Below are 18832 nucleotides of genomic sequence, written 5' to 3' on the forward strand. Positions count from 1 at the left end.
CTCCGCTTGAATATTTTATTAAGCAAATATCGATATTTCGGGAACAACTTGTTTCCTCCTTCAGTGCACGGGTGTCTATTTTCTGTAGCCTTTGGCATGAGGTCAATCCGAGGCGTTTATGGCGTTTCAGTACCAATAAAGTTTCAAAATTAGCAGGTTGCTGTTGCACAAATTGCTATGCCGTTTAGTCGCTTCTTACGACAAGCAGAGGGGACTTTGAGTGTATTCTTATAGGGCTAAAGTAAAAACCATGGCCACCAAGCATATCTTATAATTGAGAAAGAAAAATAGAAAGAAAAATTAAATTTCACTCGTGGCAATCAAACCCTGACTGAGGCGCAACATGACCTCATCATTATGAAATAATTCAATTGAGACTCAGTTTTTAGCGGATGAACCGAAACAGGGCTTTCTGTCAGTTCACCCATGACCCTGGGTGCTAGTGGGTGCGATCTACTATGTCTCATGTGTAAATTTTTTCCTCCGGACCAACCTTTAGACAAACATCCGACGGGTAAACCATCTCCGAGGAGACTACATTCTCTTGGTTGTGACATGGCTAAAGCAAAATGATAGTACAGAGCACTTGCGGCTAAGAGGAAACCTAAATGCCAGCGGTCCTCTGACGATCCCAACTCATCAATCCAAAGGGCAGTTAAGAGAGTTCCGCCCTCAACGACAGCCAAGGGTTGTAAGTCGATACAAACTCATTTAGTTGCGATAGAGAGGGAGCGTACAGTTGAGGAAGAAATTCCTACTAGGTGTAAGGATTGCATCACCGCAAGGCATTAGGCTTTATATGAGTCGGCAGGTGTATACTATAACCTCAAAACCCCTTCCTGGATGCTGCTAGGTAACATTACAGGAAAGAGTGCCGAAATACCGGAGATTTTCTTCACAATCGGCGTTCATGACCTAGATATTAATAAGAATAAGGAATAGACAGGTGTCGCTTTATTACGGTTTTGGGACCATCACGTTACAAGCGCTAGCTTCTAAGACCAGTGAAAAGGATGTGCAGCCCACGGTATCTTCATCTTTGTCATGATTACCAGCCATGGAGGACGGGCCGGGCTCTGCGGTGTTTTAGGAAACTCCGATTAAGGAACTGGCCTGCCTTTTCGGAAAAATAGCGACTATATTCGAGGTGGACTTTATGCCATTTCATTGGATACAAAGGAATGTTTGCCACAAAAATTACTGGGTGGCACCATTCGAATCTGTTCCGAGAGTCGAGCAGCGTTATCAGCTCTAAATGGTAGCACCATATAAAGTCTTTTGATGTGGTAGTTGGTACCAGTTGAAACTTTCCTGGCGTGGGCACAGTGCTGACAGCCTGGCTCGCCAAGGGTCTAGCTCTATAGGCCATTCACTATCTGTCTGCCGTGAAGCAGCTGAATGGAGAAATTGAAATTCTTGTCGGCAGGGAAAATCTTTGCTAAAGAACCCGGGGCCTCTAGGGCGCATTTTTATTGTGCTTTAATAAGGTGATATGAAAACCTTGGTAGCGTTTGTATCTTAAATTAAATAAATATGGATTTTTTTTCCATGTGGTGTCCTTGGCTATATGTAGCTAATGTGAGGAAGAGAGGAAACGGCCCTGCACCTCATATGCAGCAGCTACGCCCCCTCAGACCTTAGCCAAATTTACCTCGATAAAGTTGATGTTGATATGTTCACTGTATGCATCTGGAGGAGGTCCTTACATTCGTTTAAGCCTGCGAATGCCGCAGATGGTGGGCGGTTAAATAGGTGATTTTTGGTAACAGTATAATGAGCCTAACAGAAGGTCTTAGTGTGCCCCCTCCCTATTTGGATTTCATCAAGTTGAATTCCTAAGTATTTAACTGGTCTGCTGAATGTTTTCTTTAAAACCTTGAATGTCAGTTCAGTTTTCTTGAGGATTAATATAGAGCCAAAGTATCTAGATTTCTGCCGAAAAATGCAGGCTTGCGTTTTTACTTTGTTTATTTTTGCAGCCTATTCCTAGTGGTATTTGCAGAAAACTACGAAATACTTCCCTGTCCCTTGAATTAGCTTACTTGGCTGGAGATTTAAAGAATAGGATGGTATGTTATCGATAAATTGTATCAGATCGGTACACATTTTAGGGGACGGGACGTCAGCCGTGAAAATTAAGTATTTATTCAGTTTTATTAAAGCTATTGCATTATTGTCACTAAATTGTCTTTTATATACAAAAATATTTAATTTAATTCAAAAGAAAAATATTTGAAAAGCGAATCGTTTGAATTGACATAATCATAGAACTTATCTTTTTTTATATTATTTACAATTATTCTTTAATTGAAGATGAAATACAAAACCAAAACGACCAGTCCGGTTGATGGTTGAGAACTGAATTACTTCTTGCTTCTCAAACGTTAGAGGCAGAAAAAACGTCTCCCTTCATTTGTTTCTTTTCTGCCCCTAACTCATGGCACACTCGCCGGTCCTCCACTCCCGTGTCGTGATCCGCAAAGTGGATAGATCCGCGCCATCTATTCGTTGGCACTCGCAACATTCGAAATAAATTTCGAATGCCGCGAATCCTGCCGCGCCACAGCTGCGTTCTGGGTGGCCGCCGCCAAGACCCCCCGCGGACCTAGTTTTTTGCGGTAGGAGAGAATCTACACGGTAGCGTACATCTTGTCGCTTTATCCCCGAATCTGCGGTGGTACCAGCAAATCCCTTGGTCCGTGGACTGTCTTGACGACCTGCTACCTGATCGCCCTTTTCGGGTGGCAGACCGTGAGCGTGCTCGCGATCTGGCGCCCGAACGCTGAGCGTCCAACGTCGCCCGCATCTCGGCCATGCTGGCTGTTAACGCAGCAATCTCGCGCCTCAATTCACCCACCTCATCCGACGGTGGTTGAACGGCCGCCAAGGTTGGGCGTACGTACACCTCCTGGACCTGGTCGGCCGTCGCTGCCAGTTCCTCCAAGGAACCGGAGACACAAGCGAGGATCGCCTGGGTGCCCTCCGGGAGCCGACGCAGCCAGAGCGACTTGATGAGGTCGTCGCCGAAACGTCTCCCTTCATTTGTTTCTTTTCTGCCCCTAACTCATGGCACACTCGCCGGTCCTCCACTCCCGTGTCGTGATCCGCAAAGTGGATAGATCCGCGCCATCTATTCGTTGGCACTCGCAACATTCGAAATAAATTTCGAATGCCGCGAATCCTGCCGCGCCACAAAAATGTTGTAGGGAGTTTGATTAGGAACGGATTCTTGCAGTACTCCCTAAATACGGACTGCTCCTTCAAGAAGAAATGAAGTTACCTTTGCCATCAAATGCCTTGACCTTGATCTCCCTACAGAACATTTCCGTGCAGTCTTTGTAATCCTTGCAGAGTACTATTTCTATTCATTCTTAGATCTTAGAAATCTTAGATCTTTCCCAGTGCGTAAACGGGGCAGGTGTTTTTTAAAATTCCGAAGAAGGTTACTCGTCTAGTGCGACAAATGGAAGAGTATTTATGCATTTGCTGGTGATGCATTAAAGAATATCTCGAAAGTTTAATCGACAAAGAGTAGGTTTGTTTCCACTTTGATGTCTCCCCACCGCACTAGCACTCTTCATATTATTGTGGAGAAGTGTGATGGGTCAAGACCACGGATTGACTCGCTCCTTACCGATTCCGAGAAGGCATTCGTCAACATGTGTAGGAAGTAAATCCGGAATGTTGCAAAAAGCAAGGTTATTCCGGAGAAACAAGCTATTATCAGACGAGCATGGCGCGAGATGTCAAGTGTCAGATTAATCTTAAATCGAAAGCGGGGTTCATCAAGGTTCCCGTTGTCGGTGGCGTCCTTCATGCTGCCTTGCATGAAGGAGCTTGCGTGGTTGCAAATACGATGTTATTTTATTTCAAATAAGTCGATTACGCTGGTAACATCTGACATCTGTCTACTCTCTCGCCGAATCCCTGGTAAACTTTCTCTACATTTGGGAAACGAGGCAAACAGAATTGGGTTGAAGACAAACACCAACAAAACTAAAGCTGACTGGTCGACTGATCGCACTCTTCCTGTTTTTATTAGTGGGCAGAATAGCGAGTGCTTCGATCAATTTACCTATCCAGGTGGCCTGGTATCTGCTGACCGTGGTACCGGGCTCGATGTTTCCAATCGCGTTAACAGTGCTGGATCTGGCTTCGCTGTTGTGACTAAAATTTGGAAATGCATCTGTGTCAACACGAATATCTAGGTGAGGCTGGAACATGGAAAAGTGACCACCACTGTTACTTATAATACTCATCAACACATAACTGCATCCGGAATCAATAGCCAATAACGACCTTTGTCTTCATTCAAAAGGGGCGTCAACTCCATTGCCCAAGATGGGCTTCCACCTATGCAGTTATTGAGGACCACAAGAAACAATTGCAAATAGAGACAGGTTCCTAATGACGCTCAAAGTTTTTAAAATCCGTTTTGATAGAGGGACTCGTTAAAGAAAAAATATTCCACAAGTACTTTCGCTTTTCTAGGATCGCTGTTAATAGATTCCCTGTCCTGAGAAAGAACTTACTGGGTTTGTGCTTGCTGGCTTGATATCTGCTAGTTTTCGGCTTAGCTCTTTGTCGCAGAAGTTTGTCACCATTCTGCGGATTAATCTGTTGGGGTAAATTATCCAGGAAAGAAATGCAATATCTTTGTCTCGATTTCTATATTCGCTCTAGGAAATGTGGCATCAGTTGAAGTCGCCACCGAAAAAGTTGTATTTAGCTGTCAACTAAAGATTAGCGAAGACTTTGAAGTCTTGGTGCAGTGGCTGGGGCCTAGAATTAAATAAGATATAGTCCAAAAAGAGATGAAAATCTTGACTGACGGTTTCGTCCAGGGCAAAGATAACTTATCAGATGCTGCCTCACCTCTGCCCTGGGAGCAGCATGATCGGAAGTGGCGAGAGGTGGTAATCGCTCCATTTATATAACTAAAATTAATAACACTGGAGGTTATTAAAAAATATATTTTATTGATCTTTATGTTCCTAATACTAGTACAGTTCCAGCTAGACTGATTATTTCTAATACTTCATGCTATCTTAACACCTACGATGCTCGCTCCATTGTTTACTTTTCACATGATCTATTGTTTTGTGCATCTGTTATGCAGATGCACCTGCAATATTGTTATGCTGTTAAATTCAATAATGTTTATGATTCTATTAAAATGATTCATGTTCACAATGTTTGGCTTAATAATTCTCATGGGAATTAACTGTGAATGGAAGATAAGCTTGGCGACCCAAGCGGATATTTAACCTCTCCCCTATTTAACTTAAAATTCTCCGGAATTTTACTGGATTGCGAGCTTTTTACAACAATTTTCAATTTTTTGTGTCCATGATATAGGTTAAGTATTATGATAAATAGTATTAACAGAAATGCGATTACAATTGAACCAGATAGGTAATTTATATTTTTGTGAAATTTTAAAATATTGATATGTTCCAAGTTTCTCTTATTTTCTAAAACTATCTCTTTGAAATCAATGTTTTTGGTGAAATTATAATCCGTATTTTCATTATAAAAGAACCTGTCAATAAATTTTACATTTGTGTTACCAAAGGTTTGATTTAGTATCTGGATTGTACAGTTATTGATGTTGATTAAATAGTTACCATTTAGGTGTATGTCTCTGTCGTCACAATAATTAACAATATTAGTTTGTTTATGGATGGATTGATACCCACGATGGAGCATAAAACCTGGGAAATGCCTGCTGAACCAACACCAACAGCTCTACTACCAAACCCTATCTCCACCTCCACGTGGTGACCGTTGGGAGCTCTTTCTTGACGAAAAGCTGCAGACGGAGAAGGATGAAGGCGAGTCTCCCGCGCCTAAAAACGGGACAAATTGTACCAACTGGTCCTCCAGGTTGGGGGTTGGGTAGGGCTGACAACCCTACACGGAAAACAACATGTTACGAAGCCACAACAGGAGCCTCGGATAGGACGGATTTTAAAACGACGGACCCGGCAACGACAAAGGAACAACGATTGGCGCATTTTCTCATGGAACGTGCGCTCCCTGTACAGAGATGAAGCTGATAAGCAGCTAGCCGATACCTTGTCCCAATATAGGGCTGATATAACAGCGTTGCAAGAGATGCGATGGACAGGGATCGGTTTCCTGGAGAAGAGCCACTACATCATATATTATAGCGGTCATCCAGTAAACCATGTGCTCGGAGTAGGTTTCTTAGTCAGCCAAAAAATGAAACCTGCTGTTATCGGCTTTGAAAGCATAAGCGAACGGCTATGCACTCTGCGCTTGCGAGGCAAGTTTAGAAATATAAGCCTCATAAACGTTCACGCCCCTACAGAGGAGACTGCAGAGTCGGAGAAGGATATCTTCTACGAGGCAGTAGAAAGAACCCTCGAAGCCTGTCCCAGATATGATATCAAAATCATACTTGGGGATTTTAACAGCCAAGTAGGGAAGGAGCCCATATTCAGGCGATACGTTGGCTCCCATAGCTTACACGATAAAACAAATGATAACGGACTGCGGACTATTCAATTAGCAGGGTCACACGAAATGGTTGTTGGAAGTACCTGGTTTGCGCGAAAGCGGTCCACAAACATACGTGGGCCTCTCCAGACGGGACCACTTTCAACCAAATTGACCACGTGTTGATCGAACGCCGCCACCTCTCAGCCTTGATGAATGACAGAACATATAGGGGGCCAATATAGACTCGGATCACTATCTCGTTGGCATGGTGCTCCGAGCTCGAATAACAATACCACCTAGAATCCCCTCTGACAATCAGGTGAGAGTGAACACTGAAGCCATCCACAACACAACCCTCCGCGACACCTATAAGAGGGAAATGGATGCCGCAATAACCGCAGTCAACAGAGGACCTGGAGATGAAGCATCAACTAATGATCTTCACAACCACCTGAAGAACGTTATCATGGATACGGCCACAAATATACTTGGCCCCAGCCGCAAAAGGAGTCGGAACGGCTGGTTTGACGATGAATGTAGGCTAGCAACGGAACGGAAGAATGCCGCATACCGAGTAATGTTGCATTCTCAAAGAACGCGGGCACGCGCAGAGACTTATCACGAACTCCGTCGAGCGGAGAAGCGACTTCACAGACGGAAAAAGGAAGCCTGGGAGAACCAACAAGTCTGTGAACTAGAAAAGTACAGGGAGCAACCGCACCAGGCGCGGAAGTTTTACCAACAAGTCAGCAGGATGAAGCCTTATACACCTCGATGCTCATCCTGCCGAGACAAAGAGGGAAATCTGATTTCCGACAGAATGGGCATATTAGAGCGATGGGTTGAGTACTTTGATGAGCTACTGAACAACCAGAACAACGGCGAGTTGGAGGTCCCGTCAACTGAAGACGACGGACAAATACTGCCACCACCAAGTTTAGGAGAAACAGTCCGTGCAATTCATCGGCTAAAAAATCATAAGTCGCCAGGAGCCGATGGAATTACAGCCGAATTGGTTAAATATGGAGGCGACCAGTTACACCAAGTGGTTCATCAACTTGTGCTCAAGGTATGGGACAGCGAATCAATGCCTGACGATTGGCAACGAGGCATAATCTGTCTCATACATAAAAAGGGAGATATCACACAGTGCAGCAATTATAGAGGTATCACGTTGCTGAGTACCATCTATAAGATATTCTCCACTATCTTGCTAGGCCGGATAGCCCCATATGCCCAGAACATCATTGGCCCATACCAAAGAGGCTTCACTCCAGGCAAATCAGCAACAGATCAGATTTTCTCTCTGCGGCAGGCGATGGAAAAACTGTTGGAATATGGACAACAGTTGCACCATCTGTTCATCGACTTTAAAGCCGCCTATGATAGCATAGCCAGGGTAAAACTGTACACGGCCATGAGAGAATTCGGTATCCCAACGAAATTAATAAGACTGATTAGGCTGATCCTGACCAATGTGCGAGGCCAGATAAAAGCAGCAGGATCACTCTCAAGACCATTCGACATCAACAACGGTCTACGACAAGGGGATGCGCTATCATGCGTCCTCTTTAACCTGGCCCTGGAGAAAGTGATCCGTGATGCTGAGGTGAATGCAAGAGGTACGATCCTCTTCAAGTCCACCCAACTACTGGCCTATGCTGACGATATCGACATCATGGGAAGAACCACCCGAGACGTGCAAACTGCCTTCATCCAGATCGAGCAGGCGGCGCGAGATCTTGGGCTGCACATCAATGAAGGCAAGACAAAATATATGGTGGCAACGTCAGCACCGAAGACGAATCAACCAACAACATCAAACCGCACTGGTCAAACACAAACACGAAGAAGAATAAGGATAGGAGAATACAACTTTGAGACCGTTGACAATTTCTCCTATCTAGGGTCGAGAGTCACAACCGATAACAACTACGATGGTGAAATCCGCGCACGGTTGTTGTCAGCCAACAGAGCCTATTTCAGCTTACAAAGACTGTTCCGCTCGAAACGTCTCACCATAGGGTCAAAGCTCTTACTGTACAAGACTATGATCTTGCCAGTCCTCATGTATTCCTCGGAAACTTGGGTTCTTAGCAAGAAAAATTGCGAACTCTTGGCCGCGTTCGAGAGAAGAATCCTCCGAAGAATTTTTGGCCCCCTACATGAGGATGGACGATTCCGTAGTCTACACAATGACGAAATCTATGAGCGATACCATGACCGTCCGGTTGTGGATAAAATCCGGCTCAATAGGTTACGGTGGGCGGGTCACTTAATCCATATGGATGAGGATGATCCCACCCGGAAAGTCTATAAGGGCAATATCTATGGTAGGAAAAGAAGACGAGGCAGACCCTGCCTAAGATGGAGCGATGGCGTGGGCCAGGACGCCAGACAGCTTTTAGGGATATCGAATTGGTGGACCTCGGCGCAAAACCGGGATGTCTGGAGTTCCTTATTAAGGCAGGCCTAGACCGGATACCGGTTGTTGCGCCGTTGATGATGATGATGATGATTAGTTTGTTTAAGATTCATACAGATTATAGTGTTATCATCAACCTTCACAATTTCTGTTCCAGCATTTTCTACAAGTACGCAATTATTTCTTGTAATACAATTACTCAATGGTTTCAACTCCCTTTCATAATTCAAGTTTTCATCGTAAACATATTTTGTTCCATTTATTTCTATAAAATACTGATCTTCTAACATTGCTTGTAAATTATTCGTAGTGGGTAACGATGTAATTAGTTTGTACTCTTCAATTTTGTAAGAATTTGGAATTTTAAGGGCCAAAATTATTGTGTTTTCCTTATACTTCAGTAGTCCGGTTCGTACGTTTTTGAGTTTATAAAAGTCCTGTTTGGTCGTCAAGATTTCGGTTGCTGTTAACATACTAGGGTGAATCAATCCATGTTTCATCATTGCTATGTTGTCAATAATCTGATTTAACTTCTCTCCAAAATTCGGAGTTTTAAAATTTGGTCTGTTTTCAGTTGGTTTTTTACTAATAATTTTTCGTTTTCTGTGAGTTATTGAAAGGTTTTACTAATTTTGTATTTAACTCTGAAAGGCTTACGGTCGTATTTGGTTTCCAAACACGTTTTACAATTATTAATAACTTTGGTTATCTCCTCAACTAACTTCGGGTAATACAATTTATTTTTTAGACTATTAAAGGTTTCTATAATCCCACTGTGCATACTCTCAACTGCGTGATATAAGGATATCTGTCTATGGATTTCCTCTGCTGTTTTTATTTCTCTAGCCCTCATTGTAGCTTTGATAAATTTTATGTTCCTATCGTGTTCAAATAGTTCAATTAATACTTGCTGAATTTTATTAAACTGATGGTATGAAAGTTCGGTGTAGATTCCTGTTATACCTGGTCGAATATACCTTCTTAAAGGGTCAACCCAATGGTCCCTATCCCTAGTCATATCAATATATATTATTCCACGGTTATACACTATTTCTATTTCCTGATCTACGTCATATGTTAGTATTAACTGCGTTTTATACTTATTTACTATGGTCTCTTTAATAGAAATGTGATCCAACTGTTGTTCATCTTGTGAATGAACTGTAGCGTTATCTGACAAATCATTGATCGATTGGTTATCAGTGGAATTTTCTTTTTGATTAGTGGCTTCTGGAATGCGACTCAAGAAGTCTGCAACCTTGTTTTCCTTACCTTTGATATACTCTATATCAAACTGATACTCTTGTAGTTTCAGTAACCACCGTTGATTACGTTGACTAAATTCTTTCCCTTTATACTTCTTTGTCATATACTTTACTGGTAAGTGGTCTGTTATAAGTTTGAATTGATTACCCCACAAGTAGGGACGGAAATATGTTATAGCCCAGACAACTGCTAAAAATTCTTTATCGGTAACAGAGTAATTTTTCTCATGATCATTTAGCGATCGAGAGGCATAACACACACAGGTTGATTATTCTGTGTTACCACGGCCCCTATCGCATAATTGCTTGCGTCGGTGGTGAGTGTAAAAGGTTTATCGAACTCGGGAAATTTTAAAATCGGTTGTTTAGTCAAGACTAATTTTAGTTGTTCGAATGCTTGAATATATTCTGGATCTCTAACATTAATTTTTTTGTCCTTTTTCAGGTATTTGATCATCGGGTGTGCAATTTTTGCATAGTCTTTTACAAATTTTCTATAATAGCCTGTAGCACCTAAAAATCCCCTTAATTGTTTAATTGTTGACGGTAATGGATACTCTTGTATACATTTTACCTTATTTGGGTTAGGCTGCATACCCTCGGCTGTAAGGATATGTCCAAGAAATTCGGTGTGTTTTTGCATGAAAGAACATTTGTCAAAACGAATTTTTAAATTATGCTCACATAAAATTTGGAATATTTTTCTTAATGCCTTAATAAGTAATAGCACAATATAAATATTTAGGGTATACATATAGAATAAATATTATTGGGTGCAGGCATAATGTATTTTATATTGCCTGTACCATAGTTGTAGACATATTCTTATCTTAAGATAATAACAGGACCTTGTTCGAAGAACGCATCTTGTTTTGTAACATGTGTGAACGGGCCTGATAATAAAAATGGTACAAGCATAATGTTATTTATATTGCTTGTACCCTATTTCGTAAGAAATGTGTCTTCATTAATGAAGACACTTTGACCTGCGCATTGTAAAATGCAATATGGACATGTGCGCGACACATGATAAAGATAAGATAATGTTTACAAGATAGGTTACTTTGTAAGAAATAGTGTAAGTAGTCTTTAGTCTAAATTTGGAATTTAAATAAAATGGTCATACGATCCTTTCCAAACGGACTCAAAGTGAATTTTATTTTAATTGGCGCCCAACGTGGTTTGAACCACAATCTTTAATCCTTGTATAAGGAGTCGGTATTAATTTCGTAAAAAAGTGTGTGAAAATTTAGTTATTTAAATGTTCACGATCGTGCGAATTTAAAACGAAACAATAATCGAGTGAAGCGGCTGGCAGCGGAGTTTTCAGACGTACCTACATATTGCAACAAGTGACTGTGACTGGGTGAACGAGATATCTAATCAAAGCGTATCGAATCAACTGGTGGCGTGTGTCTAACTTGCAAACAGATATGAATATCTGTACGAGTATTATGTATGTACAATTAATTTAAAAACATCCTAATATATTAAATTGAGAAATTTAAGCTTAAAAAGGGCCGATTACAGGGTTAACCGAATCGACAGTTTAAATTTTTTAAATCTCTTAGAAAAAAAGTAATAGAAATGTCTTTATCTGCCGAAGCTATTTCGAATATGATTGAAAGGGTTAACCTTTCATTAGCTGTTCAGCTTAGGAAGGAATTTCAAGACGCAATTGCGGAATTGAAATCTCAGCCAGGTCCGTCAACTCAAGGGAGTGACATTCACAGTGTTGTTTCTCAGTTAAGGCAGGAATTTCATTCTACCATACAGGAACTGCGAGCGTCAGCACCACCTGTTGAAAAACAGAGTGATATTAATGTGGTTGTTTCGCAATTAAGGGAAGAATTTCAGTCTTCTTTGCAGCAACTGAAGACACCAGGTCCTTCTGTACAGAGGTATGAGGAAATTGCCATCACAAGTAGGGTTGTTGGTGGTAATATGAGGCTTGACTTACCAAAATCAATGCACGAGTTTAGCGGTGTTATGGATAAGTATCCATCATGGCGACAGTCAGCCAAAGCTGCAATAAAGCCGTATCAACCATATGTTGGTTCTGACATATATTATCAAGCTGTTGCTATTATCCGCAACAAAATAACTGGTTCTGCTGATATGGTTTTATCGTCGTTCAGTACACCACTGAATTTTGACGCTATATTGGCTAGATTGGACCATACGTATTCCGATAAGAGACCACTGTATTTACTCGAGCAGGAATTGTCTACTCTTAGACAAGGTCGTTTTTCTATTCCACAATTTTATGATATGGTAGAAAAACAATTGACTTTAATAACCAATAAAGCTATTATGCAATATGGCGATGAAAGCGTAGTTTTGAAATCCTTGAATGAAAAGTATAGAGACGACGCATTGCGTATTTTTATTTCTGGTATTAAAAGACCTATCGGTGATACTCTCTTTGCGAGTCAACCAAAGGATTTACCATCTGCCTTGGCTCTCGCACAGGAACTAGAGTCTAACAGACAACGCTATAATTTCGCCGCTGCTTTTGCTAATTCGAACTCTGATAGGGAACATACGAGTAATTTGGGTAAAAGTCCACATTATAAAGTGGTTAACAAAACTACCCGAGATGAAGCTCAATCTCCACCTGAACAAATGGATGTAGATCCATCAACGTCTCGATTTAGACAAAATTCGGGAAAAAATAATAATTTTCGTTCGAAATCATCAAACAATAATTTTTCAAAAAGACATCAATTGAACACATTCCGGGTAGAGAAATTAAAGGATAGTTCTGTTGTAGACATTTTACAATCAAAAGCATGTCTTCCATACGTTCAACACACTTTGTTAAACGGTGAGAAAATTAAACTTCTTTTGGACACAGGTGCCGAAAGAAACTATGTGAAAAATCTTCCATTTCTAGTTGGTGTATCTAAATTAAAAAACGATGAATTTGATGTACATTCCATTCATGGGGAAACACGTATCACCGCGAAATGTCAGATAAGCATTATGGGACGTACTTCTGATTTTTATGTATTGTCTGAAATAAATGATATGGATGGAATTATAGGTTACAGATTTCTAAAGGAAATCAATGCAATGATTGATGTCACTGGTAGTAAACTTTATTATATAGGTGGAATTCAAGAGGTTTTCCCTTCTAATAGCACACAAATAAATCTCCTACAGGATTTAGATTACAATTCTATTCCTGAGGAAGGTGTAGACGGGTTTAAGAAAATCGTTACGGAAAATCAAAAAGCATTTGCTGATCCAAATGAAGCATTGCCTTATAATACTAACATTGTGGCTACGATTAAAACTACCACTGACGAAGCAATATATTCAAGGAGTTACCCATACCAGATGACGGCAACTAAATTTGTAAATTCTGAGGTTGAAACTATGCTACGTGATGGTATAATCAGAAAGAGTTCTTCTCCTTATAATAACCCAATTTGGGTAGTTAATAAAAAGGGTGTAGATGAAATGGGAAATCCTAAACTACGTCTGGTAATTGACTTTCGAAAACTAAATGCGAAAACTGTTTCGGATAAATATCCTATTCCAGATACTTCAGTTATATTGTCGAATTTAGGAAAATCCAAGTATTATTCTACTTTAGATTTAAAGTCAGGTTTTCATCAAATCTTGTTGTCAGAAAAAGATCGTAAGAAAACGGCGTTTTCCGTTAATAATGGCAAATACGAATATTGTCGAATGCCATTTGGTCTGAAAAATGCTCCGAGTATCTTTCAGAGAGCGATCGATGATGTATTAAGGGACGACATAGGAATCCGTTGCCACGTCTACATTGATGACGTTATAATTTTTTCTTCCGATATTCAGAGTCATTTAAAAGATATTGAAATAGTAATAAAAAAGCTTCGAGATGCGAATATGCGCATTTCATTGGGAAAATGTAATTTTTTCAAAACGCAACTCGAGTTCTTGGGTTTCGTTGTATCTGAAAATGGTTTAAAAACTGCAGATAGCAAAGTAAGTGCTATTCTTAATTTCAAAGAGCCAACTACTATTAAGGGCCTTAGATCCTTCTTAGGATTATCGGGTTACTATCGACGGTTTATACGTGATTATGCAAAAATTGCAAAACCTTTGACTCAATTATTGCGAGGAGAAAATAGTAATGTTAGTGCAAAAAAGTCAGAGAAAAAGAAAATTACATTGTTGAAGGATGCTCAAGATGCCTTCAACAAGTTAAAGCAGATTTTAGTATCAGAGGACGTTACTTTACGTTTTCCGGATTTCAGCAGACCATTCGAGCTCACAACTGATGCCTCATCGGTAGCAATTGGTGCTGTGTTATCTCAGGACAAACATCCGATTACTTTCGTATCACGAACGCTTAGTGCGACTGAGCAAAACTATGCGACCAATGAGAGAGAAATGCTTGCCATAGTATGGGCATTGCAGTCTCTTAGAAATTATCTCTATGGAGTAAACAATCTTCACATTTATACCGATCATCAACCACTAACATTCGCGATATCTGATCGAAATCCTAACACCAAGCTAAAGCGTTGGAAAAGCTTTATCGAAGAATTCACACCGACTTTTCATTATAAGCCTGGGTCTCAAAATGTTGTCGCAGACGCGCTATCTCGCCAGTATATTCAGAATCTTACTGGAAATGGTGAATCTAGCGGAAATTGCTATAACAGTGAGGTATCCCTATCTCACGTCATAAGGACAGTGTCAACGCCTATAAATTGCTTTAAAAGTCAGATTATTCTTTCGGTGGGCAAGGATCTAAAAGTAACAACAATTAGATTGTTTAATGGGTACCTACGTCACGAAATTGATTTTTCGAACACCGAAAGTCTATATTCAAAGTTAAAGGAGATAGTTGACGCGAAGGTAGTTAATGGACTCCACTGTTCTTTGGAAATTCTTGGAAAAATACAGAATGATATTATCAATCTGTTTCCCTCGGTTCGTTTTAAGCATACCGAAAAGATTGTGATGGATTTAATAAATGAAAATGATCAGCTGGAAACTATTGCAATGGAACACAATAGAGCGCATCGTTCAGCGAAGGAGAACTATGACCAAATTCTGGATACATACTTTTTTCCTGGACTTCGTAAGGAAATAAAAAAATTCGTTAGTAATTGTAAAATTTGCGTAGAGTCTAAATACCAAAGACATCCGAAAAGGCAAATTATGAAGTGTACGCCATTACCCAAATATCCTGGTGAAATCCTGCATATGGATATTTACAGTACTCAGAATAACTACTTCCTTACGTGCATAGACAAATTTTCAAAATATGCTCTAGTGGAACAAATTGATTCACGTTCAATTGTAGATATTAAAATTCCTCTTACGAAAATAATTGGTTTCTTCAAAAATCCGAAAACATTAGTTACGGATAATGAGCCATCACTCTGTTCAAATGTTATACAATCCCTTATTAGGGACCACTTTGGTATGTCTCACCATAAAGTTCCAGCTATGCACAGTACAAGCAATGGACAAGTCGAGAGATTCCATTCAACTCTAGCAGAAATATCGAGAGCGATAAAAAAGGATATGCAACTAACAGATCTTAGTGAAATTATCCAATTAGCGTTAATAAAGTATAACAATTCTATACACTCTGTAACAAAAGCAAGACCTATTGACTTACTTTGGAACATCTCTGATTCAAATAAACTTAATACGGAAAAACTTTTGTTAAATGCCCAAAAAGCTCAAAATAATTATCACAACAAAAAAAGGGTCAATAAAAAATTTAAAAAGGGGCAAGAAATATTTGTCAAAAGGAATAAACGTTGTGGGAATAAGCTTTCGAATAAGTATGATAGGAAAAATGTGCAGAAAGATTTAGGTACTGCGGTACTAGTAGATGGTAAAGAGGTGCACAAAGATAATATTCGTTAATGTTTCTCTATCCAGATTAACATTGGTCACCACCGTCGCCGGTAAAATCTTTGACTATAGTTCATCTAATTATATATCATTACGAAAAGGGGACGTGGGACTGTACGAAGATTATATATACCTTATCCATAATATAAATTTAACTGAATTGAAATGTTTTCAATATCGGAACAGAAGGAATCACTGGACGCAGATGCGAATGAAATGTCTAGATTATTGTCGTCTCTAAGCGCATAAATTTAATAAAAAAAGAGTATTATGATATCAGCGAACCAAGATTTCCTGAGTTATTTCAAATTATTACCATTAGAAATCAAAGAGTAATATCCTTATTAACGAACGCTGTCTACTCGGTTACCCTTGCTCAATTAAACATTGTTAATCCTGTCATTTTAACAGACCAAGGGGTCCTCTCAATCGTAAAACAGGAAGAAATGCCCATTACTATAAGTGAATTGACTTCATCTTCTACTGTTAAAATATATATTAGTAATAATGTGTTTAAATATTTAGTTAAAGTACCAAATATAATTACTATTTGTTCTCTCATAGTTATGTACCCTGTAATTCATAACAATACCATATTAGATTTAAGTAATAGGTATGTTGCCGAGTGCAAAAAAAAAACACACTGCCACTGGTTAATTGTAAGGACGGTAAGGGCAAAGCAGTCTGCAAGCACGATCGTTTTGATAAATGCCTTGCAATGATCTTCAATGGAAACGTCGCAACGTGTAAAACGGTCACTTCATATCACATCTCACCAATCGAAAGGGTTGATGATGATACATTGATCATTAATGATGCAACAGCCACAATAGTAGAGAAAAATCACTCGGTGACTGTTACGGGTACATTCCTCGTACAGTTTGAAGAGGATATTCTCGTCAACGACACACTGTACAAAGTTACAGGTAAGGTGTCATCAGTGGTTCCGCAAATTTCAAAGCAGTTCCAGCTTAATGTGTCAGCACATTCGACACAGCTGACATTGCCGTACCTGCATAAGATACATCTCCGCAATTTGGAGAAGATCCGACAATTTGATGCCGACAAAGTCAACAACAATGAGTATGCATGGTATGCATTTGTCCTCGTCGTGGCAACAGTGATTCCGGCTGGTATCATAGTAATGCGTAGAAAATGCCGTGGTAAGCCGACGATCAGACGACCTAACCGACCTGTGAATTTCGACGTCGAAAATGAAATCGAACGTATCGTACGCTACATCGCCGATCACAAACAGATTCGGGACGAATCAGCTTAAGGGGAGGGGTAGTAATAGCACAATATAAATATTTAGGGTATACATATAGAATAAATATTATTGGGTGCAGGCATAATGTATTTTATATTGCCTGTACCATAGTTGTAGACATATTCTTATCTTAAGATAATAACAGGACCTTGTTCGAAGAACGCATCTTGTTTTGTAACATGTGTGAACGGGCCTGATAATAAAAATGGTACAAGCATAATGTTATTTATATTGCTTGTACCCTATTTCGTAAGAAATGTGTCTTCATTAATGAAGACACTTTGACCTGCGCATTGTAAAATGCAATATGGACATGTGCGCGACACATGATAAAGATAAGATAATGTTTACAAGATAGGTTACTTTGTAAGAAATAGTGTAAGTAGTCTTTAGTCTAAATTTGGAATTTAAATAAAATGGTCATACGATCCTTTCCAAACGGACTCAAAGTGAATTTTATTTTAATTAATATGCTCTTTTAGGCTAGTGGAGAATATGAGAATATCGTCTAAGTAGACGATGCAGATTACGCCTACGCAGTCTCGAAGTATATAGTTCATAAATCGTTGGAAGCTCCTTGGGGCATTCTTTAGCCCAAAGGGCATTCTAAGGAATTCGTATAGGCCGTCGGGTGCAACGAAGGCAGTTTTGTGGATATCCCTCGGATGTACTTTTATTTGATGATATCCATGAACCAAGTCCACGGCTGAAAAATATTGTGCTCGTCCGAGCTTATCTAATAGACTCTCTATGTTAGGTAGAGGGAATTGATCATCCTCTGTGATTTCGTTTAACGCCCTGTAATCTACGCACATGTGAAATTTTTGTTTACCTGATTTATCTAATTTTTTTGGCACGATTACAATAGGTGAGGCATATCGGCTGTGTGATTTCCGAATTATCCCCAGTTTCTCCAACTCCCTCACTTGCCGGCGGACTTCCTCCTCGTGTTTTGGAGGAAGACGGTATAGCCTCGAATGGATTGACTGATCCGTTTTTGTTTTTATTTCGTGCACAATTGTGTCGGTGTTAGTTAAAGGATCCTCTTCCTTGTAAATTAACCCACTAAATTCCTTCAATAATTTTTCCATTTCACTTTTTTCTTCCTTATTTAAATGACTTAAGTCAACTTCCCCTTGTTCGGCATTAAGTTCAAAGCACTTGAGATTTTCTTCATTTTCTGAAGAATCTATAGATATTTTAGTACCATTATTTAGGATGAGACATTTATTCTCAAAATCAAATTTTGGATAATATGTCCATTCCGATTAAAAAGTCATACGACTTCCCTAATAAATCCCTCTTATACCATTTGATTCTACCTTTTGGATCAAAGTTAAATTCTGTTGGAATATTTGTAATTACTCGTTCAACGCTTTCCGTGGTTGTATGATTTATAGTCTGCAAACGGATGTTAGTCTTATCGAAGATTTCAAACTTGCTACAATCTACTCTAACAGAGTTCACAATGCTCATTGTTGAACCTGTATCTATCAAGCACTTGTACAATTTATTATCAATGGTAAGATTAGCAAAGAT

General features: G+C 39.7%; 2 protein-coding genes across 2 annotated transcripts; both read left to right on the forward strand.

Moving 5' to 3' along the window:
- The first annotated feature begins 11288 nt into the window (after positions 1 to 11288).
- On the forward strand, positions 11289 to 17369 carry LOC119658480. Its single transcript, XM_038065918.1, has 2 exons — positions 11289 to 11611; positions 16051 to 17369. Exon 2 carries the CDS (start codon positions 16742 to 16744, stop codon positions 17300 to 17302), a length of 561 nt encoding a protein of 186 aa, XP_037921846.1. The 5' UTR covers positions 11289 to 11611; positions 16051 to 16741; the 3' UTR covers positions 17303 to 17369.
- Positions 11743 to 13729, forward strand: LOC119656986. Its single transcript, XM_038063721.1, has 3 exons — positions 11743 to 12800; positions 12876 to 13644; positions 13703 to 13729. The coding sequence occupies exons 1-3, from the start codon at positions 11743 to 11745 to the stop codon at positions 13727 to 13729; spliced, it is 1854 nt and encodes a 617-aa protein (XP_037919649.1).
- Positions 17370 to 18832: the final 1463 nt, after the last annotated feature.

This window comes from Hermetia illucens, chromosome 5, assembly GCF_905115235.1.
Source record: "Hermetia illucens chromosome 5, iHerIll2.2.curated.20191125, whole genome shotgun sequence".
Taxonomy (NCBI): domain Eukaryota; kingdom Metazoa; phylum Arthropoda; class Insecta; order Diptera; family Stratiomyidae; genus Hermetia; species Hermetia illucens.

Bases quoted from the DNA above. Each gene is read 5' to 3' on its own strand.
- LOC119656986 (XM_038063721.1), top strand. From the start codon at position 11,743: ATGTCTTTATCTGCCGAAGCTATTTCGAATATGATTGAAAGGGTTAAC. The intron at 12,801-12,875 runs GTCTCGATTTAG...TTTTTCAAAAAG, and splicing joins ATGGATGTAGATCCATCAAC to ACATCAATTGAACACATTCC. The intron at 13,645-13,702 runs GTAATTGACTTT...ATCCTATTCCAG, and splicing joins GAAATCCTAAACTACGTCTG to ATACTTCAGTTATATTGTCG.
- LOC119658480 (XM_038065918.1), top strand. From the start codon at position 16,742: ATGATCTTCAATGGAAACGTCGCAACGTGTAAAACGGTCACTTCATAT.